The 25,474-nt window shown below is 40.4% G+C and overlaps 1 protein-coding gene across 12 annotated transcripts in view; it reads left to right on the forward strand.

Moving 5' to 3' along the window:
• Nucleotides 1-25,474, forward strand: part of CUX1 (cut like homeobox 1) — a 247,482-nt gene that overhangs the window by 179,919 nt on the left and 42,089 nt on the right. For 10 of the 12 annotated variants that reach the window (XM_068909277.1, XM_068909279.1, XM_068909275.1 and 7 more), the window contains exons 10-15: nt 8,361-8,465; nt 11,176-11,364; nt 16,899-16,957; nt 22,122-22,170; nt 23,235-23,331; nt 24,436-25,107. In XM_068909277.1, the coding sequence (XP_068765378.1) occupies nt 8,361-8,465; nt 11,176-11,364; nt 16,899-16,957; nt 22,122-22,170; nt 23,235-23,331; nt 24,436-25,107 (1,171 nt within the window). The remainder of the gene's footprint in view (nt 1-8,360; nt 8,466-11,175; nt 11,365-16,898; nt 16,958-22,121; nt 22,171-23,234; nt 23,332-24,435; nt 25,108-25,474) is intronic. The other 2 variants (XM_068909283.1, XM_068909280.1) reach the window with 1 other exon arrangement.

Raw genomic sequence — 25,474 nt, forward strand, 5'->3', positions numbered from 1 at the left:
CCCTGCAGCAGTTCAGCTCACTGACCCTGCAGAAGAGCGTGGGCTTGAGGTGGTGAGGGACAAGTTAATTCTTTGTGGATTTTTTCTGTTCTTGGAAAAGGGAGGAAGCGGAAAATTCAGTGGTGGAAGAACCAGACTGCCCCTTTTAGCAGCACCAGGCTTAATGCTTAATGAGAAAGCGTTGCAAGAGATTTAGTTGAGCCGTGCCTGTAGTCCTTGCCTCATGTAATGATTTACTTTTCTAAAACACTGTTAACAAATGATAACTAAGTAATTTTTGTAGCAGCATTTCTTGCAGTTTGCCTTACTTTATGACTGAAAGAGATTGGAAGAAATTAAATCCATTGCATAGGCCAAAAAGTGAGTTTGCATCAGACTTAAGTGTTAAAATTGCAGAAACAAGTATTTAACATAATTATGTATTTAATAGTTAGACTAACATTTCCTTTTACCATTCCAGTAAGTACTTTTTCCCTGCTATTAAGGCTACCCTTAAGGAGTAATGCTCAGCATGATTCCTCCTTTGAGGATAAATAAACTAACCTGCTGATTTTGATGTGTTGTTTTGCTGTTCCAGAATTAGCACTGACCCAAACTGGGCTGTATTTCAGAGGAGAAATTCATGGAACAGCAAACATGCTTCTGCTGAAAATATGGAATATATTTGCTTGAAATTTTTAAATGTCTGATATTTCTTGAAAATCCCTTTCTCCTTTCTTGCCCTTCTTAAACCCAGGGTTGCACATTTCTGAACTTCCCTTGCTTTACTTGGTGACACACTTCTAATTCTGAAGAGAGGTGGGAAATGCTGTTTCCTTCTCCGATTTGAGGTCTGTGTGGTGACGAGAGGGTGGATGTATTCTTGATGCTCATCTGGTTTTCTGGGTAGGGAAGCTAGGGAGGCCGAGCGATGCTGTGATTCCCACCCTCGTGTCCAGCCGGGCGAAGCATGCCAGCTCTGTGGATCATCCTTTTAGCTCCTGACTCCGTCATCTCTCTTGTCCCACCATTTTTTCCTCGTTTGGCTCCTCCAAATTGTTTCATGCAGGAGCTCTCTGGGCTTTTTTGAGGGCTCCCGCTGCGCTATTGTCCCCAGAAGAAATGACTGACTCTTAGACGTAATTACCTTTAAATACCAGTGAGCGTTGTGATTTTCTGCTCGGAGAGAAAAAGGAGCAGTGACCGCAAAGTTCGGATTTCTCTTTATTGTCTTGTTAACTCAAGATATGATGGGAATTTTCCCCAAACTATAACCTTGACCAAAGAGCAATAAATGGCTGGTGTAAACGGAGAGGTCGAGGTGGCCAGTGGGGGCCCCGTGCCAGGAATACCAGAGCTGGGATGATGATCAAAGGTAATGAGAATGAAAAATGAGACAAAATTGTAAAGACTTAAGACTTTGAAGACTTCCGACTTTAAATTTTAAAGACTTGAGAGGTGTAAACCAGTACGGACATACAGGGCAGAGTAGTACATGAAGATGGCTGGCCTACTAACGTCTCCCACAAGAGGAGCCATTAAACAGCTCTGTAACATGTGGGTTCAGCGGGTTGGGAAGCCTGAAGGGTTTTACTGGTATAGCCCCCGCTTGCTTTAGCAATAAAATGCTCCTGTATCAGCCACAAGATAAAGGCAGTGTCAGTGGCAGCAGTGGAGTAGGTGTTCGCTCTGTTTTTCTCTTAATGCCCAAGGTTGTGTTACTTGTTTGGTTTGGTGTCAGTAAAGGACCGAAATTAAAATACAGCCAAATGCAATAGGAACTGCTTATTTTCACTTTACTAACTTGAAAGCTCAATAACAAAAGTACCTAAGAGTTTACACTCACATTTCCATGAAGATTTAATCATCTGGTAGTTTGAGGAAGGGACTTGTTTTATTAAGATTTCATTTTGCACAATAAATCACTGCATATTTTCTGATATGCTACGAAGTATAATAATAAATAATTAAAACTAAACTACCCTTACTTGTCAAAATAAATGATTTATCATAGTTTGGGATACAGCATGTTTGAATTTTTTATTGTTTGATTCCCAGAATATTATCATTTCCAATCAGTGATGCTAATGAAGCTCCAGTGTACTTTGCAGCACGTACAACAGTTAGCCTGTGTGTGTGTGAATATATATTTTATATAAATACTTATAGTTGGCTATTTTCTGTACCTTTGCAAGTTTACACCTTTTTCGTAAGCGTTTATGGCAGTAAGTCACAAACAGTGGAGATGATAAATTTGTTCAAATGAATTATCCTTCTGTATCTATATTTTATCTAGCAGCCTTGAGTCGCCCAGTTGTGCGCTGAGGTTTCTGTTGAAAACTATCATTCGTATTTTGTGAAAACAGAAATACTTTAGAGTATTTAAGAGAAACAAACAAACCTTATTTTCAGGTTGTGATACTGAGTCTAAGTTGTTGCACATGAATCATTTTATCAACCTGTGTTTTTACATTATTGATGTATCCGGATCCATTTTACTGAATTTATATGTTCAGATTGAAAAAAGAAAAGTTTAATGGACTTTGTAATTCGGGCTTCTTGGAAACAGATGTTTTTTCAGCTTTAGAAAATACAGAGAAGAACTTCAGTTAGGGTTGATTGACACTGGATTATTACATTTTAATGCATAGGAGAAGGAAATAGATTTGAAAAATAAACTCAGATATAGACATCCTTAGATTTTGGAGGTAACAGCAGAAAAAGAGCATGGGGTATTTTTTCTGTAGACTATATTGTGAAAGCTCTAGAAAATACATAATTCATGTTTTTTTTTTTTCTTCTTCTGTGTCTATGCCACGTTATACATTTGGAAAAGCAAAATGTTTCCCTTGGTTTTCTTTCCATCATAACAGTGCTGATAGTGGTCCCAAATTTCTACTTCATATTTTGGGGCGGGAAGCAAAATATAGCAACTTCTGTTACTAATAAAACAAGAAAAGAAGAGATATTCTTTCTAGAACACAGGAGAGTTTCTTAAAGAATCTAGGCTGGGTCAGCACCATATACTCCGAAGAAATGTAGTGTTAGAGATTTTGAGCTCTGTAGAGGAAGACCTAATGAGTTTATGCGTTTTTGAACCAAACCACCACTAAAATAACACAAATATACATAATAATAATATACATAATAATAATAATACATGAAACAGTATCCGCTGTAGAAGCAAAGACAGAAGCTCATTAGATTGCCTTAGTTGAAATGCTGTTCTCAAGACTTTTTTCTTTTCATTGGGTATGGTCCCTTCCTATCTCTAACAAATCACTTTGGAAAGTTATTTCAAAATATATTCCTGTTAAGTGAGATTGCTTTAAAATATGTATGGGTTTTGAGCAATAGATGGAATAAACTCTCCTCTTTCACTCTGCAACACAAGTGCAACAGGATGTAGGCAGTGGAAGAGCGCAAGAGACTTTTGCTCTGAACTCCCAGCGGTAGCAAAACAAGCAACAAGGCAGTCCGTGTTTTTAGGTTTCCGTGAAGAAAGGTATTCATCTGGACATGATTCCTTCATCTGCACCAAGGCTAGCAGAGATCCTGTAGGAATGTCTGGACTTTGTTACTGATTCCCTTTGCAATGAGCTAGATCTCTGCTAATGTAGTGTGCCGTAGCTCCACTGACTTCAGTGAAGTTATGGCAGTTTATAGCAGATGAGGTCATTCGCTTAATTCTGTGATTTAATTTCACTATCTGTAAAACAGGAATAATACCATTTACTTTTATAAAGTGCATTGAGATCCTTGCATGGAAAAGTGCTGTATAAAGGCAAAACATGGTTAATATTTTCATACAAGCACAGGAGTTTCCTGTAAATGCTTGGCTTTCAGTTGGGAATACATTTAGCTGGCAGCCTTTCAGTGTGGAAGGGAAAGCACAATAGCCTGAAGACAAGAACGAAGACAACCCAACCTCTTCTGTTTGTTGGATTTTCTTTTTTCCCCCCTTTTTTATGTAATTCTCCATTGCTGGAAAGAATAGGTGCCAGAGCCTTGGAAAGTCTTTCACGTCACAGATTTTCTGATACCTTATTGTTGTTCTGTGAAAGTTGGGGTCGGCTAAAGTTTTAAAATAAATGTTTTTATCTCCACAGTTAGAAAATTTTTAGAGCACACAGAACCAATCTACTTGAATTGATCTTATACTCTGAAAAGCGTCGCTTTTGCAGTAGCTTGCAAGTGAGAGAGTGTGAACTGTAAGCGCTTAAAACCAAGCATTGTAATTACTGCCCTAATTGGGCTCATTAATTTCAAAAAATTTACTTGTGATAATATACACGTATTTACCGCTTAGTAAGATTTTGTCATATATAGTGCTGTAGTTAGCATATAATAAGAAAGTATGGTTTGGCTTATGGAGCTTTAAGGGAAAGGTCCTACTTTTTGCTTGCAAGTGTCTCATTTATCTATTCACACCACTGGTCTTTGATCAAATTAACATTTTACTGTAAGTAGAAGAGCACTCAGTTCACATGATTCATTATCTTGTCAGGAAACAATGAGAATAATTCATACTGGATCTATTGTATAAGGCTTTTCTTTTTTTTAATTGGTAAGCACATGGCAACGTTATGATCACGCCCTACTTGCTTCACTCTTAACAGTATAATATTTACATATGATATTAAGGAGAATTGAAGTATTTTGGAATATTTATTTTACCAGGGAGGGAACTCTGTGCTGGTTTACCAGTGCTATAGAAAGGAAGAGGAATTGTCTGACCGAGGTACAATAGCACCATTAGACGTTAACGGAAAATTCAAATTATCTTCACTGCCGCTAGCAGTGTTACTGTCAATGGTCATTGCTGTTTTTCTAGACAATTCGTAGGAGGTTCAGAAGTAAGAAACCAAATGTTTTAGCACTGAATGATCAAAGACAACTCTAGTAGGAAATACATATTTCTTAAGTAAAGTGGATAGCATCATACAAAGTGAAGGTTGTTTGAACTTGCCAGTGGCTCTAAGTTGTGTAAGTTTGCTAGATTTTGGCTATTTTCCATATTGGGTGTCTGGCTGCATACTCTTTTTTTATTTCAGGAAAAATTGCTCAACCATTTCTAACAATAAGATTGGGGAAAGAAACTCTAGCTTTTCTCACATGTTAAGAGCTGTTCTTGCGGTTTTGATGAGAAGCCTGCAGTGCCCACATTGAAGAGCAGGGCCTTGGCACTTGATGAGGGAGGATTTGCCTTTTTCTCAGGGTTGCATCTTCTGTTGCTTCAAGTAGCAAAAAAGCCCCAAGTTTGGCAAGCGTGGAAGCATCTGAAAAAATCTGAAGTTCACACGAACTCCAGAGAATCTGGTTTGAATTTGTCCGCTTTGATGTTTGCGTCTGGCCGAAGCATGCTGCAGGCTGCCGCGGCGCTGGCCGAGTGAGCACGAGCTAGCCAGGTTTTTCACTTTTTGTTGCAATAAGCCAGTGCCGTTTTGGCGCAGAGCACTGGAAGAGGGGACGTTCCTCTGCGCTACCCGGGCTGAGAAGGACATAACGGGGGCAACGGCAACGTGAAAGCATAGAAAACAGGCCCAGGGCGTGGAGATGGAGCATGGAAAGTCGCAGTGAGGGTGGGAAAAGACTGAGACCAGGTCAAGGAAATTGTGAGAACAGCCAGCAAGGCAGAAGAGGAAGGAGGGAATCATCAGGGTAAGACAAATTCTGGAGGTTGGTGGGTATCGTTAGGTTGCTCCTTTTGCCCACTTGTAGGCGGTCACTATTAAGCTCGCGGGAAAGAGCAGTGCCACTAGGCCGGCAGCCACAACGGTTTCATGCGGGGACAAGCAGCAGGGAGAGGCAAGAGAGGCAGAACAAGGGCTTGAGAGGGGTTCTCCAAACAGAGCCTCTCCTTCCAATCCCTCATGCCTGGTGGGGTTGTTCCCTGCCGTTACCTCCCCGGGGATTTTGTGCCAATACGCTCATTAATGTCGCTGAAGCACTGAGATACCAGAGTGGTGGAAACCAAAGTAAAGCGGGTGGAAGTGATTAATTCTGTCAGCAGAAGAGGATGGGATTAGGTTGCAGTACGTAAGCCGTGGAGGTCACGTGCTGAACAAGGAAGATAAAACAAAATATTTGTTCACTGAGAAATACTCATCCGGTGAGTTGCAAGAAGTAGGGGTTTCATTGGCGGGGTGGGGGGGAATAACGTGTTATTATGCATTTAAAGAGTATGCATCATAAAGCAACATACACAAGGGGATGGCTGAACATACAGGCAGTGTTGGGTTTGGCTTATCAAAACTTTTAAGTGCATAGTTTTGAAACTGTAACGTTCTTTTAACAGGTTTTGTGTGTAATTTATAATTTATATTGTAATAGCGCCTAAAAGTGCTTTCTGGACAGTGAAGGCATTCACTGAAGATGTACATAAGACACTGAAGACGTATATAATTGTGGCTCTGGAAAGCTTACCTTCTGGGAAAAAAAGAAAAATTGACCAGTATTTTCCAAACAGAATCGTCCGAAGTTTCTGCTGATTTATTTTTAACAGCGCGTACTATGAAATCTTGCCGAGTGTTATTCACAGGATTGCAACAGGTGTTCTGAATTGGCTGGGGAGACGATGTAGAAAGGGCAGCTGACAGCTTACTGTATATGCAGATGTAACATCTATTAGAAATATCCTCTGTGGTTTCCTTGCATGCAAGCTGAATAGATTCTCAAAACAATGCCGCTGTGAATGGAAGCCATCAGCAGAATCGCTTAAGGCTGTAAAACCCATTACTTACACGACAAGAGATGCAAGAGCAAGTACCGCAGTCTAGTAACTTGTCCTGCTTTGCAGTAGTTCCGTAGTGGTTATTAGATCAATATATTCACATATACCTCGAATGCAATGAGAGGAAATATTTTATCTCAGTCTGAAGTGTTAGCTCTGTTCTTTTATCCTGATGTTATCCAGCCACAGAAACAGCATAAACTTTCTCTTTTTTTGGTCTGCCTTTTTAATGTTGCTGCCATTTGTTCGTGCACACAATAGGCTGCGTCCTGTGTTCTCATTATTAGAGCCCTGTTACTCTACTTTTTACAATCACATTTTAATTACTGCCATAGAACCTCTGCAAAATCATTTAATATAATGTTGTGAGCAAATAGCGCAGATGATGTATTTAGTATTTGATTGCCTTTAGTTTACTGATTGACTAAACATGCAGGCAGAGTCTCTGCTTGACTAGTACATAAGTCGGAGACCGTGCACACGCAAAGGGATATAGGTTTTTATATTCGCTGAAAAAGAGAGGAGTTTGGCACACAGAAATATGGCAGTTATGGTGGCTTAAAGATGGTAGTGTGAATTTATTATCCAATAAAGGAAGAAAGATGTCAGTATAAAGGGTAGGAGGTAGTGAATAAAAGTTTTGGCCTTGATGGGTGGCAGCTCATGGCTTTGGAAGAGTTGGCATGTCTTGGAAGTGGAGATAGAAGATGACTTTTAGCAGTTTTCTGCCGAAAGTGAAGCGTGGACTGCGTGGAGCAGCCCGGGTGAAAAGTAATGATTACCTGAGGAGGTAAACAATGTGTTCAAAAAAAAAAAAAAAAAAAGCCTCTTGGCCATATACTGTAAAAATAACCAGGTTTTGTTCCACTTTTCCTCATGAAAACTAATATGCAGTAATGGAAAGACTTAGCTGCTATTTACTGCCTGAAGTTACTGATCCACCTGTCTCCACCCCGGCTCCTGCATGGAAAATCTTTCCGCAGAATTCTGCCTTCCCCCTTTCTATCGTTATTCAGTATTTGTATGGCAATTTTGTGTAGTAGCCAAGTCATGGGCTTATCAGATATTGCACAAATCCTCAGCAGTTGGTAACTGATCTGTGCAAAATTGTCAGTGTAGGGTTAAATATTGTTGAATAAATAGACCTGCTGAAAGAACTGACTCTACCAATTCAAGTTTTAGGAAATAATTCCTGAAGAAAGACAATCCGCAACGTTGTCTGTGTGTTAGAGAGAATGGTCAGAGTATCTTTTAATTCAGCATTTACCCCTGAGAATTATTCCCATGAGGAACTTTGCAATAAAATCTGCTTGGTCTATGAGAATAGAAAGAAATTGAATAAAAAGACTCCATTTCCACTTGTATTTATTCAGTCTGGGAAATTCAGTGGGCCGCAGCATTAGTATCAGCAGGGGATTCCTTGCTCCTAGCGTTAAATTACTGTCATAATCGCTCAATTATTTCTTCCTTGTACTGTTTAAAATAAAAATCCATCACATTCTATGTTTTTTTCTAACATTTATTAGGTTGAGTGTTTAGGAAAATCAATTATATTCAGTCAGGCATGAATTGATGAATGTTCTTGTAATAATTGTCAGTTGTTAAACTGAATGTACTTTCTCTTTTCACCCCTTTTCATTTCCTTCAGAGGGCAGAGGTGGCTCAGAGAGAGGCAGAGACCTTAAGGGAGCAGCTCTCGTCAGCCAACAAATCTCTCCAGCTCGCTACACAGATCCAGAAGGCACCTGATGTGGTGAGAGAAAATATTTACTGACTCTTACAGGTTTCTGACATTCCTGCAGTACGGCTCTTTCAATTTATGCTCACAGCTAGAAAAAGAGCAGTTTGGAATAATATTTTAAACTGAACTGGAATTGTGTTGCCCAGCGTTGCAATTTGGTTAAACTTGCGGAGTTTAACTTGGTGGGTGGCTGCGGAGGACCACAAAAGGGAGAGCAGTCGCTCCGTGCCTTGGTGACCAGCTTGATGGTCCATAGCTTTTCCTCAGCTGCCAGAGTCCAGGCAGATAGCACCAACTCTCTGAAATTATTTCGGATCGCTAGGAGCTTCAGCAGAGGAGAAATAAAAGAAGCAATGCAATATAGCGAAGGATGCCTTGAGCAGCTGTTAGCGTGCGCCTGTCGAGGGTGCGCTGGGGAGGCCTGCAGCTTTGGACCGAGGGGCTTCGGCTGACCTCCCCTAAAGAGCCCGAGCCTGCGCCCCATTGCCAGGGCATGTTATTCTTGGCATATGGCTTTCAGGGAAATTGGAGAGGAAATTCTCTACCGTTCTGGTTTTCCCTGACTATTTCTATCCTGCGAAATACAGCAGTAAATCTAATAGAAGCAACTCAGAGAACTGAGAAGACAGCCTTTCCTCCAAGAAGTTTGCTTGGTTGTTGCCTTCTTCTCAAGGTTTCCAAATGGAGCGAATACCTCCGTTTGGGGAGCCTGGTAGCACTGCCTCTCGGCCAACTGGACCTTGCGGGCGCAGAGCACTGTTATGGGACTCCAGCTGGTCCTGGGTTAGCAGGTACCACAGATGAGCAGACAGATTATGTTGATTTTTGTTTGCCCAAGGAGAAACAGGAGTACTGAAATGTAAATATGCAATTAAATAAAATTTGGTCTACTTCTAAGCAGTGAATTTAACCAACAAAAGAAATCATGGTCTTCAGGATGCTTTTTCCAGTGAGCCGCATACATTCTTGACAGTGATACCAGAGAAACACGCAGTTGCCTTTAAAATATGTTTGCAGAGAACGAGTAACAAACCATAAGTCCTCCAGGTCTGTTCTGTCTGCTTTTAATGTGACCCAGTGTTTTCTCAGACAAGTCAAAAGATATAGACACAGGCTGTAAAGAAAAAAAAACACATAATAAAAAGGCTGAATATCACTTGTAACTCTGAATTACCTGCCTCTTCCTATCTTGTGTCCTAGTCTTATCATTATTTTAACATTAGGTCTTTCTTGTATTTAATAGTACTTCTGCACTTCATTTATATTTAATATGACAACTACTGCAGGATGAAAATGATCATTATCTATCTTATTTCAGACTCTATGTTCTATTCTCAATAGGCATAAGCAGCAGATGATTATACAACTTGTGATGTTTCATGCAAGCAAATTAGAGGGTTTTTCAAGTTAAAAGTGTAATTCAGGGTAATAGGAGAACGTTGTTAACTGCTGTTCGTACACGTAGTTTTCCGTGCGGCACAATGGTATGTAGTCACTGAGAATCAAGCAAAGTATTTAGAAGACTTAGTTGTGCTTGTACCCTCCAGAAAAGAGGGTACGTGCTGTATTTCAATCTGCTGCAACGTCATCTTGAATTGTAAGGAAAGTGCCTGGGTGACAGTATCTGTGGGTTAAATTTTCAGCTCTTTCGCCGTAGGATCTTTGGTTTAATGCTTAATATCATCGTCTCTCTCTTGGTAAATGGATTCTTTCCTACTTCACTGCTGTTTTGTGAGGAAGAGCCATTAACCTCTGTAAGATGCTTTTTAGGGTTTTAAATGGGATATGTGTTAATTATTGGGCTACCTTGTGCTCCCTAGATCCACACAAGGATTTCCTTACGCTCTTTGTGGAGGAAAGGTTCAGCATCCTCTGATACATTAGTAGCTATCGATCTCTTAACTCAAAAAGCAGAAAAAAGAGATAGTACAACTAGTCTGTGTTAACTTTTTTGAATAGATCTACCTTCTCCTTTCCACCTCTGTCCCCTCTTTTTTCATGCCCTGTTGTAAAGTCAGTCTAGTGGAGATGTTTTAGTCTTGAGGACAGATTTCACAGCCTTTTCCGTGGAAATTAGTAGAAGAAATATCCTGGTTTAGGGAAGGAAATTTCGAAAAGTGGAGACCCTGGGGAGAATGCCGTTGTCTTACAGTTGTCATGTGTGCCCCCTTCCCCATGGAGGAGACGCTTTAGTTGCTGGCAATAACATAACAGTGAACAATTTTCATGCAAGGAGCATGTTCAGTGCAGCAGTTTGGGGCAATTTTTGACAATTTTGCCTGAAATAAATGGCGTACATGTGAAGAGCCAAAGGCACATGTCTCTGCAGTTCATGATTAAGAAATTCTGCTCCATTACTTCAGAATATTTTATCTGATTAATATTTTGTAAGCACAGATTTTCATAATTGTCAAAGCACTTGGACTATTAATAATGAATAGGGCTAAATAGAGCCCTTTGACTTTCTCTGCTGCGCCTTCCCAGTACGCTTACAAAATAGTTTACAAAAGAGTTTATTTTCTCTCTTATCCCCATTTTACCAAGAGTAATCCCGGGGAGTAAAGAGGTTGATTTTCCAGGTCCACACAGTAAATCCCAAGAGATCCCACATTTAGAAATCATTTCTGTCTCTCATGCCGTGCTTGGTCCTTACCAAACTGCCCCTCATTCAAGCTTGTAGCCTTTATTTATGTGGTTTAATATTAAATTTTCTTCACATCAGGAGCAGGCCATCGAGGTGCTAACACGGTCCAGCTTGGAAGTAGAACTGGCTGCAAAGGAGCGGGAAATTGCCCAGCTCGTAGAAGACGTCCAGAGACTCCAGGGCAGCCTCACCAAACTGCGGGAGAACTCCAGCAGCCAAATCTCACAGCTGGAGCAGCAGCTGACTGCCAAGAACAGCACACTCAAAGTAAGGAGCAGTTCTGTGCTCAGCAGTTTTTCAAGTATATGACTGACATACCAATATTGGGTTTTACTAATACAGGCTTTCTATGGTTCTGAGAGGCACCATAAAAGCTATTTACTTCTTCAGAATACTGTTGAATTCCAGTTTCTGGGATGTTTTAGTCTAATTGATCACAGTTTTACTGAAATGTAATTTACCTTTTTCTAGTTCTCATTGTTTTGAAATTTGTTTTTGCAGAACGTGGCCACCATTAGAATTAAAACCAACAACAAAAACCAAAACATATTTACCATGGATATGTAGTGAAGTGGCTGAACTGGAAAAGGCACAGAAAATCTTTTTTAGGTTTCAAAACTTTAAATTCTCATTCCAATGTTCAATATTACTGTTTTGCCAGGGACGCTTATTGTGCCATAGTCTTTCTTAGAATGTACCCACTACCCCCTCCAGTTCTCCTTCCACTGGAAGAGAGAAGTGGATCATTTAGTACCTAGAAACAAGTAAAATTAAGACACAGAAGGAAGGCTTTTTAGCCTTAATAAGAATTTTAATTTTTTTTCAACTGTTTGCTGCACAGTAATTCCCGTTGATAATTAGCAGCCCAGTCCCGTACTCATTTGCACACCAGTGGCACTTCCCTAAAACCACAGGAGCAGAAACATCTGACTGCTTCACGAGTGACCCCTTTACCTTTGGCTTCAGCAGCTTTACTTTCTTTGTGTGCTCTTCCCCACATTTTTGATCTATCAGTAAGGCTGAGAAATGCTTCCTGACATCTGTTATGAATCAGCTTCCTGTAACTCCTGTCTCCTTCATTGTTCTACCATCTATGAGTTTCACATGGTAAACAAGATAAATTTATCTATTCCATTAAAGGCTTCACATTTTTTTAGGTTTTATCATTTGAGTTTTTGAAAGCAGGAGGCTGATAGTACCCACTTAGCTAACTGTGGCGTGGGTAGCTTTTCTCTATCAGCATGATTTAATGTTCAGCCGAGACCCTTACAAAGTGTTCTGCTTCTGACATCTTTTAGAGGATACTAGTTTTGCTCTTTTAGGGTATACTTTATGTGGACAAATGTCGGCTAGGGATGAAATTTGAAGTGTTGTGTTCAGTACGTTTTTTCCATGTTTTAAGATAACCTCGCAGAATTTTCATGAAAATTCAGCAGAGCAAAGGAAATCTATTTGGTTCCCATATTGATGGTATCAGTCTCTGCCCATCTGTCACCGTGTGTGCACCACTCTTAATGAGGGAGAAAGGAGCTGGCCTCGTTTGGAGGGACAGATTTTGCTGGCTACACCCATGTTATGGTTTGTTTGTTTGGGGTTTTGTCCTTTTTTTTTTTTCCCCCCTCTTAAAGCCTGATAGAAAATATCTTGAGTCCTTGCACTTGACAGATTTTCTTGGAATAAAGCATGTTCCTGTTGAGGTCAGTATTAGTTTAGCCATTAACTTCAAAGGGAGTCGGATCATAGAAATGACAGAGCAAGTCTTTGATTTTCATTTCAGTAATCTCCTTCCATTTTCTCCTAGGCTTGTCTGGCTAATGCTCTGTATTTAGGTTCCTGTTGATAGTCTGATGCAGTGACTCTATTGATAAAAGTTTTAGTCATTTCAACCCTGTTTCACCTTATTTGCTGCACTATAAAAATGCTTAATATAGCTTTTTTTTCCCAGAGTGCTGGGAAAACCTGTGTCTGAGATATGTTGTACAAAAAAGCAAATCTCAGTGATGATGTGTTGACCTCGTGTTTGATTATAGAGGTATTGCTTCCAAAATAACTGAGATTGTAATGGTTGCCTCCACAAAAAATGATTCACAGTTTCACAAATTAAAGCAATGTTCTCAGACCATATCTTGGGGGAATTCTTTAATAGTCTATGACTTAATGAAACAATACAGAAATACTTTCAAACTTACTGCTCCTTTATCCTCGTCTGATCTAATAATCAAAACATGTCCTCTAGTAGCAAGGCTTTTCTAACTGTAATTATATTAACCCTTTGTTGCTGGAAGTTAGAGCTTCCCAGCTATCCAGTTAAAATACAACAGTGCTAGTTAGCCAAGACATATTAAAGTCAAATGACCTTGGTTAATTGAGTAAGACACTTTTAATTTTGGTTGGCTTTTTGGTTTATCACTGAGAACTAAACTAAAATGTTATTCTGATTAAGTTGCTTAACATATTAAGCCCCTTAATACAGCCAATGCTGTTTTAACCAAGGAAAGGCACTTTAATTATTTATTAATAGAGTAATGATTATTTGTTTTCTTAAAATAATTTAAGAGGGGGCCCAGTCTGTGCATGCTCCAGGATTGTTGTTCCCGGCTTCATTAGCACGGTGAATGCAAGAAGATCCCCTGACATGGAATATTTCCAAATTTCCATGTGTGTGTAGAAATGCCACTGGTCCGTTCCTTCCGTCCCCTGCCTCTGTGCATCTTTGTGTGCTGGAAGACATTCGAACACACTTTGTTTTGTCTGAATTAACCAGGTTGATATTTAGTGCAAGAGATTAGTTCCTCCAGATTGTCTCACAGCTTGAACTTTTGTTATGCTCTGTTCTGTGCATTTTACAGGGTTCTTTGAGACTATTACCATACTAATACATTTTAAAACAGTCATTGACTGGGAAGATGCCAAGGGCCTAAATGGTCTGCTCCCGTACAGACACAGCAGTCTCAGATGTTAGTTTGGGTTGTTTAGAGTATAAGTTAAGGTGCAGATTTTCCATGGCAACAATCTCTATATGAGCTACTTAGGAATGATGGATGAATGGGGTTTTGTTGTTTAATACTGTTCAAAGTAAAATATTGCCATTCTGTTATAACAGCGTAAAAGTGATCTTGTATCCTGAGACGCAGAAACAGCTTCATTCCATCAATATCTTCTTTTTTAAACTGTATGTTTAGTAGCTAAAATTTTCTGAAATACCTACTGGGTATAGCAGTATATTCTATATACCTATATAGAATTACATTTAATTTGTATTGGCTTAAAAATTGGAATCATTTGTTTTTCTGTATCTTATATCTGTCCCTACAAAAGGCTTTTTTATTACCATATCTTTGCATAAGTAACGAATACATTAAACCAAGACGTATATATTGTTTTTGAATTTGCTCCATTACAGTGGTACTCAGTATAAAAAATAAATAGCCAGTTAGCCCTACTGTAATAGCTATTCTGCTGTAGACCCAGAAATGTTGTGCTGTCGTATGAGTTGCAGTGTTGAGGGAAAGATGGTGGTGTAGGGCATCTTTGCTTTAAAAAAGCAAAAAGCAGCAAAAAGCTGTTACAACTGGCCAGAGAGGCATGGCCAAGGGTAGCAGAAAGATGTAGTGGCGAGTCCTGCACTGCTCTCCCTTGGCTGCATCAAATTTTAAGGATGTCAGTCCTGATGCTGAATCCTCTTGCTGGTCCCAAGGGCTCCCGGACTCGCTGCTTTCATTTAAAGGATACCTCTCCAGGCTTAGCACGCCTGGGCTGAGGTTCGAAACTGTCTGTCTGGAGTCCTAACAGCATTTTGCTCGGCATCAAGCTGCAGCTGGAAAAGCTGCTTGAACTTGTGGCATCTGCTGGCCTTGCAGAAGACTTGCAGAACCAAAGTGATGCTTTTGGACCCTGCGATTACATATTAGGTTTGCAAAATGAGATTTCATCCCATATTGGAGGTCATCAAAACAGCTGTGATATTTCTGTAGGATTTTCCTAGTTACATCGGCATGGGAGCTCTTAGCAAGTCTAAAACCCCTGTAGCGTCATGCCTGCCATATAAAAGCAAAGCCAATACTTCCTGTAATTCCCGTGTCTTCTTTTGGTAAGGCAGGAGATGTCAGAAGAAATCAGTAACACTTGCCCTGTATTTTGCCAGGTGAAGAAATTTTTTTTAGCCATATAGGTGTGTGGTTTTTTTTTTTTAACACAATTAGAATGACTGCACAAGTTACTGATTTCTAAGCATGGTAAGACGTAAGACGTTTTAAGAGGCAGTTCATATCATCAGTGTCCCACAGAGAGCAAATTCCATGTCTCAAACCCGTTTCTGCTCTCCTGCAGTGCGCGGTGGGGGTGATTTGTTCGGGCTGCTTGTTGAGCAGCTAGCCGAACCGGCTCGCGCCTATGTATTACCAGGAGGGGTAATGGAAGGATGCCCCTTGACAGCAGCCACTCAGGATTGTGGATTATGGCATCAAAAAGCAGGAACAGGAACTTGAAAAGGGCCATATATTGATACATTGATGTGGATGACCACTTTGTCACTGCCTTTTAATATAGATACTAATGGTGAGGCAGCGATTTTGAACAGGGTTGCTGAGATGATCCCAGTTCATACTCGCCCTTCCCACCCATCCGGCGGCATTCAGACATGCAGCGCAGGAGGGGCTGTAGGATCTTCTTGAATTCATTTCTCCGCCAAAGGCAGCCTCTCCTAGACAGAAGGGCCCATTTTTCTCTTTTTGTGTCGGAAATTCCTTTCCTTTGCAAGGCAGATGCCCTCTCTTTGAGGGTAGTGTGTCCTTGTGTTACGTCCGTGCTCTGTGACCTTGGGGATGCTGTGCCAGTTTTACCACTAAACATTTAAGTGAGGCAGAACTACCCTCAGCTTATCCATGGAAGCGGCAAGCCAGTAAGTTCTGTTCTTTCTTTGCTTAGATGGGGCATGCCTGCGCTAAGCAAAGAAATTATTAGTGCAAACTGATGTGGCTTCTGCAAGCAACATAACCGGCAACCATTATGTATCACTATGTTTTAGGCCTCCTGACGCATTTATCCTGTAGTGCTGAGCACTGTTGTTGGGAGCAGGGGCTTTGGGGTAAGGTCCGAATGTGTGGCATTGCGTTCTGGATTGTGTTAGGAGGTTTGTTTCGACGTTTGTGGCATCTTCACGCTGAGGAGAAGCCATTGAGACCAGCCCAGGTCAGGCAGACCTGAGCAAAAAGACCTGCTGAGCGGGTCTCAATGCTTCGTCTCCGGTGTGTAACCGTAGGAGTTGCTGCACTAAGTAACGCTTGTAAAATGACTTGGTCCAGCTGTTTTGTTTGGGCATGAGGCATTGGAGAAGTCTTATACGCCTAAGGCGTTCCAGTCAACAACAGCTTCTTCCATTTTTTTTTTTTTCATGTAGATAAGGTTATCAAGAACTATCATGTTAAGAATACAGTATGTGCCAAAGCATCCTTCTTATCTACTCAATTTATTGGTTTCGGAAAAATTTGAACCGCCCCATTTTTAATGCCCTTTTCCCCCCAGTCTCTTTATCGAATGCGTGATAACAGCATTGCAAACAGCCAAATTGTGACCTTCTGAATTCTCTAATGCTTGGCACTCTGTAAGCGAGAAGAAAGAGTGAGGTATAATTGTGTTTATGTTGAATTGGTTATAGTTTGTTTTCTAATATATGTAAATTAGGTATGAGTCATTAACCCTCACTTGTGCGCTGCTGTATATATGGAATAATTTAAAGATGATTTTGAAAGCCTGCAGAAAAGAAAATCTAAATGATTAAATCCATGTTCTTTCTTTTAAAGCAACTGGAAGAAAAACTGAAAGGACAGGCTGATTATGAAGAGGTTAAGAAAGAATTAAAGTAAGTGTTAAATGCTTACATAATTTTTTCACAAACTCTAGTTTAACAATGCTTGTTAAGCGAAGCCACAAATCTGTGTTCTTGGAACAATAAAGAATTCAGTCAAAACCACAAAGACAGGGAAATAAGGAGTCTTGGCTGAAATTGCATCCAGAACCAGTGCAACTGCTGTGCGTGAGACTTGCACTCCTTTTTTGTTGCAGCAGGATATTGCAATAGGGAATAATGGCAGTGTCCGTGAAGAAGGGGCTCTGAAATTACGGTCCACCCAGGGTAAAAAGTTTGGAAATCTCTGATATTTTAGATTGATGACTCGACATGAAACTATTGGTTAGGGTTTTCTAATGTGGACCCACGAATTTAACGCAGGGCTTTTGGCCGTAATACCCTTTCTCTACTTCTGCCAGCTGTTGTCCAGCGCTTACCATTTTAATGCTTGTTTCACAGTATATTTTTGCTAGTATATTGTGGTTTTAAACTAATGCAGCAAATAGTCTCTTCCTGATTCAAGGTTTTCTTAAGAGACTTAAAAGAGCCTCATTTTAAACTATAACAGGATAAACTACGAGGATCGGAAGAGAAGGTTTTTGACTAGAAGTGTCAAGGTTTAAATAACTGCAAGAAACTCCATCTCTTCTTTCCCCATTCTGGCATTTCGTTGTCTCTTTTAAGAAGATTGAAACTATGTGACCTTCCTTAATGAGGCATTTCAGATGAGCCCCCAGTCAGGTGCTTTTGCTTACAAGTCACTGGCAAATAACGCAAGGGCGGTTTGGTTTTGCAAGCCCAGTGCCCGTCCAGCTCCTGGTGCCCTTAGAGTCAAGCCTCGCTGGCTGCAGTCCTGGTTCATTGCCAGCTGCGCTACACGCTGGTGTAGGTATTTCCTTTCAATAAAATAAAATGAGTTATCCATTTTGTTTAATTGGTCACTGTACCTGAATACTAACTGGTCTTGAAAAGAAGCTAACCCCTTTTAGTGACGCAGCTAAATATGTCTGTTTTGTCTCCTGACTTAAGTAAATGCAGCTTCAGATTTCAGCCAGTTTGTGCTCTCATATTTAAGTAGCGTATGTGAATTAGGCCACAGCCTTCATATTCACTTTGTGAGTGTGAATGTGACCGTACTGAAACAGCAAATGAGCTTTAAATCCTGCCTGGTTTATTGCCTTTACTTTAGGTATGAAACTCATCTCGATCTCCGTATTCCTGGCAATACTACTTTTTTTTTTTTTTTTTTTTAATAAGACTAGCATACATGAGGGGAGGGATGGATGGAAAGCAGGTAGGAGGTCCATGAGCAGTTACGCCACAATAGTGTTAATATGGCTCTGCATTGTGGGAAAGCAGAATTGTGGCCATCCCCTTGGACATTTGCGTACTGCAGGAATTGACAAATGTTTCCTGGATCTTTGAAAATTCAGATGAAAAATTCTTGTTCCTGTTTTTATATTTCCTGATTCGTGGGTAGCATTTCTCATCTGGGAATGTGGCTTTCCGAGAAGGGGTGGCTTTGGAGGCCCAGCCAGCACGTGCATACGGGGCTCTGGAGTCCCTCCACTGTCCTGCTGGCTGATGGGGGTCCAGGGGTCCAGGCCTCCTGGGGGAGCCGTGCAGAGTTTTACAAGGCTCCACTTGTGACTCAGAGGATACTCTTGGACAGAGAATAAAATGAGTCTGAAAAATCACCAAAATGGCTCCACTCTGTCGAAGAAGGAAGGGAGGGGGCACAAGTGAATTCCTTTCACCTTCCTATTTACCAGAAAGTGCATGGTCTGTCCTACAAGCAACTGGTTACTTAAAGCTACCGTATAGGTGTAGCTTAGCATATTCTTATATGAAATCAAACAGGAGGAATTGTGTACTCACTTTACTATATTGCCATTCATATGAAATCCTTAAGTTAAGAACAACTGTATGGTTTGGTTTGTATGCCTCTAGGCTCTGTGAGGAAAGGAGTAATTTTTGAAGCTCTCCTCTAATTCCAGAGCAGCTACAGCACAGCTAGTAGCGATGCATGTTTCCTAAAGCCACAGTAAATGCAACACCTGACTGACTGTTGCTGACTAACAATTGTAGCTTTCTCAAAGTAGTTCGTATCGAGTTTAAGACATGCATTGCTAAGTGAAGTCCTTCCAAAAGAGCTCATGATTCTAATACAGTCCGAAAGTGGAAGAATCACCAGTAAAGAAACTTAATTTAAGATCACCGTTTTCCTTACCCTTCCCAAAGATGTTAGAGATATTCTAGAATGAGGGATCGTAAACAATAGCCAGCCTTTTTCCTTGGAGGAACTTAATTGGGTCCATGTTGAGCTCTGGGCCAGAAGAATTCCTTGCTATCTGGATTGGCTTTTGTTCCAAAGGGGTTTTAAACCTGGCTTGGAGATCTGAGAGCTCCGAGTGTCCTTTCAGTCCTCTCTTGAGGAACGTGGCAGTGCTGACCCTCCTGCCTTTGCAGCTGGCATTGTGGGAAGAGAACATTGAATTGTTCAGTGCACATTTTGGTTTAGACTAAGGTCTTCCAAGTCATCTTAGATGAGCAGGTTTGAGTCACAGGATCATTCTTCTAAAAAGCAAATAACTGATCTGGATGAGCAACAGACTGAGTTGAGATCTAATGGGCAGATTTTCCTGGAATCCAAAGGGGAAGCATCTTACTCCCTCATTTGGAGAGTCATTTTTGACTTCATGTTGTTTAAGTTTCACGGGAGTTGAAAAACAAAGCAGTTGTACTGATTAGTCCTCCAAGGGCAATTCAAGATGCCATTAAGCTGTTTTTTACTATATTTTGGGCAAAGAATGTCTCCACTTTAAACAGGCAAAGGTCACAAAGTTTGCAGCAGAGATTTGGATTTGGGTTCAGCCTGCTCCACGCTCACTGAAAACAGCGACTGCTGCAAGGTTCAAGATCTCATTTGGTCCCAGGTGACCGTGAGCACTGGGAACTGAACAGATTTGGTAGAACAGCCCGTGCAAGTAGTAGGGCACAGCAGGAACAGATCTTTAAAGCTAAACCTTTGGTGCTGAAAACCCAGTATTCACACTCAATATGTTCAAGATTAGTTTGTAGTTCAGACTAGTTTTAGTCTGGTTCTGTAGGCTGCATGTGAGTGGTCAGAGCACAGCGTGCGCGCTCCTCTGAGAGTCCGCAACTTCTGTCGATTTAGTTTCATCCAGAGGGGAACCCAGTTCGTATGCTCCAAGACTGCTCTGCATGGCAAACCCAAGTGTGGTAAGTGGGGTTTACTGGGAGATTGGATTTGGAAGCGTACTACTGATCCAGACTAAAATGCAAAATAGAAACACCTGTGATTTGCCATGGAAAGTTTACCACATGATAAATTGCTGTTACAAGTTGTTTTTCTCTAATTCAGATGGGTCTCCTCATTTGACCATCATGAGGAGGTACCTTGCTATTTGCTAACCTTTCAGAAGTCCATGTTCTGCAGAGTCCATGGGAGGGTGAAAATTAAGTTACTTATCAGTGACTGGATTTTTTTCCTAGATGAGTCTCTGTGTATTTGTCTTCCCCTACACCTTCAAGTCCTGGCAGGCAGAACTTTGCCTCTCAGTAGGTATCCCAAGAAACAGTTGTTGCCAGGAATGGTTGGCAACCTGGGTAAACATGCCTGGGATGTCAATGTAATGTCACTACCTTTAAGAACTAAAGCCATTAGTAATCGCACTGCTTGACAGTTTTGCCATTAATGGCAGAAAAGAGGCACTTCTGCACGTAGGTGAACCGTTGTGCCCGCAAAAAGCAGAGGAGTCTTAACAGTGTTACTTTATCTGCTTGCATGTTATGCAGAGGCTAGCTCTGCAGGGATTTCTGCTGGCAAGAAGTGTCGTCCAGTGGTTATTATGAAACCAGTGGCCTGAATTTCGGGGGTTTTGTTAATGATTATATTTCTAAGAATGCCTGTCAGAACCAACACTGTATGCAGTGGCTGATGCATGGATGCAAAACAGATGAGGTTCTGCCTCAGGATGATTTTCTTTTTTTTCTCTCGAATTTGCTGTTACGTTGTGATCTTGAATGAGTCACTGAGACGAGTGCAATTGATGGTACATCTAATTCTGGATTAATGCACAGACAGATTTATAGAGGTGCTGGACGCCAGGCGGTCTGAGGCAGCTAATGAGTGCTGGGTTCCTGATTGACTCCTAGTAGCATCCAGAGCTATTTTATACACGTTAATACTGGCCTTCTGCTTTTTGTGACTCGGTTTCCACATTTGTTACATAATTGAACTTATTCTCCCCTGCCTCACAAAGTGTCTAGTGCTTTATATGTGAAAAACGCTCTATAAACACTGTATCTGTTTATGTATTTTTCTTCAACAAATGAATGTCTTCATTGTGCAGTGAGAAGCTGCTGAAATCATTTATTGCTTCAATCTCAGGCATTTAACATCCTGCCTGCAGCAGGCCTATTTTAAAAAATTTTATAAGACAGAACAAAGTAATAAGGTTGGATTCCTGTAAGAGTCTCATTTAGCAGAGAATATAAGACTAACTTAAAGACTTAGAAGGGAGATGTCCTTTGACCACTCGCTATTTAAATAAAATATTGACAATGAGATTATCAGATTCTTCTCTTAATGTATTTATAAATATTTGGATCTGTCATAGTTCTTAAGAAATATTATGCCATTGTGTCTTCCCTTTGCCACAGAGCTAGAAGGTTATTAAAATGAAAAACTGCCTTTTAGCCTGTAGTGTCTTGATCGGGAAGATTATTTGTGCATATTTTCCTTGATATGTGAGCTGGTGTATATTATATAAAGTACTGTAACTGTGGTGGTGATTCTCGTGTTTTGTTGCTTTGCTACAACTTTTTCATTCCCTTCAAGCTTCACAGATAAATTTATATTGTCTCTGACAGCTTAAAATGTTATATCCTTATTAACCTTTAAATTTACGCTTTAAACTGGCCTGGTGGGATTGCATATGGAATGATTTAGATGACGCTTGAGAAAATTTTCTTATCCAATAACAAGTTTGAATAGTTATTCTATATTCATTATCAGATTGCGTTACTGCAAGGAAAGTTGTTAAGGTATCACTTATAGTGTTGCTGGAGAGTAGGAAATTATAATGTTAATGCTCATTAGTTGAGTTTTGGAAGAAGAAATGGAAAATAATTGTTTTTCTACCTTCCACAGTATATTGAAATCCATGGAGTTTGCACCATCTGAAAGCTCTGGTGCACAGGTACTGAATCTACTTTTGTTTTCTTAATTATTTCAGCAGTCCAGTTAAATAACAGAATTTTTATGTTACAATTCATTTGTGTAAGCATGGACAGTTTCCTGTCGTTCTGTAAACGGTGAGCTCCTGCATGTCCCTCAGATATTGAGATATATGGGATGGATCATTTTCCTGCTTTTCCTATGTAAAAAGGTGAACTGAACATTTTTTGCCTGTTAATTTCTTTTAAGTGATCAAGGACAAAGAATGGCATTTCAGCTGGTGTTTGAGTGGATAACCATCATGTTGTGAAGTTGAATCTTTTAAAGACACTAGAGTTGGTATACAGCTGTGCAGAAATGTGCATGCTTCTTAAACTGATAGTACCCTGAGCAAGGATTTTAACATTTTGAAATCTTTGTTAGCCTTGATTATAATGTTCATGAAAGAAAACAAACAAACCTCTGAGTACTGAGGAGTGAAAACCTCTGGTATTCCAGCAAGTTAATCTTACTTAAGATCGAAGGTTGTGAATTAAATTCCTGCTTCTGAAATGTGAACTGAATATCAATATACCAGGATTAACTTTCAATGTGCTTTTTAATGACCAGGGGTTAGATATTTAGTGAAAGGTAAATGGCAGATTTCTGTGCCACTGATTTTATTTTTCAAAAAACTGTTTACACTGAAACACAGCATTTCAAGGAAATGCTTAACTTTGGTCTGTTGATGTAGAAGAAATAATATAATCTTAACTCCTATTTTAATCAGATTAAAAGAAGTCTGCAGCTTTTAGCTTGAAAGCATGCCAGTACCATTTTAAAATAAGTAGGATTAAGAAAATGTTCCATTACACATCTCAAAATAATGCAAAATTGATGAATGATTTACAGTGAAAATTAAACAGTATGTGTGTGCTATAGCTCATGGAGGAACATTGAGTGAGTCCTCCAAATATATGTACGATGAATTCCCCAGCCACGTTCATAGCAAAGATGAGCACTTTTTCCCCCTCTTCTGAAGTTCTTTTTAGTGACTGAGTCTCTTAACACTTTTGGAAACAAACCTCCCACTTTGATTTTCTTTAGGATGCATCTAAACCCCTGGAGGTGCTGCTGCTGGAGAAGAACCGCTCATTGCAGTCTGAGAATGCCACGCTGCGTATCACTAATAGTGACCTGAGTGGTAGGTTGATACGATTTTCAGCTATTATAGTTTGTTTGATATCTCGTGGAGGGAGGGAGGGTTGAGTGAGAGATGAGAGTCTGAGCTAATGCATGGCAGAAAGACTAACAGGCGACAAGAACACTGAATAAGGTTTGATTTCTGCTGTTTTATAGACTGGGTAGTAAAATAAAACTTGGAGACCTCAGAGACTCTTTAAAGGTTAGCAAAGAGAGGCATTACGAGATGTACCAAGCGGGAGCATTTCAGGCTGTCTTCTGTTTTGGGAACAAATTCATCTGTGGCACCAGAAGTCTCTTCCCCCACACACAATGTTATGCAAAATGTTTGCATGTAGAACACAATAATCTTCCTGTTTGATATACTTAGATATACTACCAGCAGGTCAGTTTGGAAAAACAAAATACTTTCTTTTTAGCGGAGTATGTTTGCCGTTTAGTTTTCCTAATGTGGGCTTCTTACATTTTGCGTGCACATTTTTTAAATGGCAAGTCATGGAATTTCCAGATACTTTAATGCTTATGGTTTTTGCAGCTGGAAGAAAGTTAAAAGTTGCCACTGGCACTGGGATTACTGAATTCAGAAGTGTTTATGACTTTAAACTGAGTGATCTTGGTGCATCCACCTAATGGTGATTTCTTTAATCAAATTGGTTTGTTCCAAAATGTAAATGTTTGCTGCATTTGGGTTCAGTCAGGTCCAATGAGTAATGTCTTGAATGAGAGACATCAAAGAGACTTGCTGTCTGTAACTGAATTTATATTAAATGTATGACTGCACTTCATGTAATTGTTCTAGTTTTAATGTTTGTAAGGGGGATTCTCCAGGCTGCAACATACAAGAAAGGTGCAAACATGAAATGCATGTTGTTTGTTTTGGGGGCCTTGTTTGGCTTATGAAAATTTCAATTATTAAAAAACAAAACAAAACAAAACAAAAACAAAAAACAAAAACAAAAAAAAACCCACAAAAGTCCCACCGCCGCCTCATTGGCCCTTGTAAATCTGCACTTTTTTCCCTTTGCGGGGCAAACTTTGCATTTTTTTATCTTGGTTTTTCCCTCTTTAATCCCCCATAATGCATTATGTTTGACCTTCCTTGTAGGGTCAGCCAGGAGAAAAGGGAAAGACCAGCCTGAGAGTCAGCGTCCTGCAACCTTGCCGGCCTCCCCTCCTTCTCAGTTGCTCCGCAACGCGGGGGAGCAGGCTTCCAATACTAATGGTACACACCAGTTCTCACCAACGGGTTTAAGTCAAGACTTTTTCAGCTCATCCCTGGCAAGCCCCAGCTTACCCCTGGCCTCCACAGGAAAATTTGCACTAAACTCTCTCCTCCAGCGACAGCTAATGCAGTCCTTCTACTCCAAGGCAATGCAGGAAGCAGGAAGCACAAGCATGATTTTTTCAACAGGTCCTTACAGCACAAACTCCATATCTTCCCAAAGTCCATTACAACAAAGTCCGGATGTAAATGGCATGGCCCCGTCTCCCAGCCAGTCAGAAAGTGCTGGGAGCATCTCTGAAGGCGAGGAGATAGACACGGCTGAAATTGCACGTCAGGTGAAAGAGCAGTTGATCAAGCACAATATTGGACAGCGGATATTTGGACATTATGTGTTGGGACTGTCTCAAGGGTCTGTGAGTGAGATACTAGCCCGGCCAAAGCCATGGAATAAACTGACTGTGAGAGGCAAGGAGCCATTTCATAAGATGAAGCAGTTCCTCTCGGACGAGCAGAACATCTTGGCTCTTCGCAGCATCCAGGGTAGACAAAGAGGTAAGCGCTTGCTGGCTAAGGGGGTTGCCCGTTTTTCCTGTTAGTTACAAATGTAAAAAACAGTCCGAGTGTCTGTATACGAGGCCGTTCACACGTTGCTGTTGCTTTCACCTCAATCAGACGTAAATGTGCAGAAAGTGCAGTTTTCTAAGTCTAATTTTCAGGACTGATACAGGTTAGTATGTTTGTTTGCTTATGCTTTCTTTAGCCACTTGTATTTATCAGGCAGGTAAAGCAACAGGGATCCTAAGTCTCTTGCTTCAAAATAGCTGTGTGTTAGAGCTAAATACAGAGCGAAAAGGGTCAGTAGCTACTAACAGTATCAGCCCTCCAAATTACTTGAAAATTTTTATTTGGGATTGTTTAC

Source organism: Struthio camelus, chromosome 16, assembly GCF_040807025.1.
Source record: "Struthio camelus isolate bStrCam1 chromosome 16, bStrCam1.hap1, whole genome shotgun sequence".
Taxonomy (NCBI): Eukaryota; Metazoa; Chordata; class Aves; order Struthioniformes; family Struthionidae; genus Struthio; species Struthio camelus.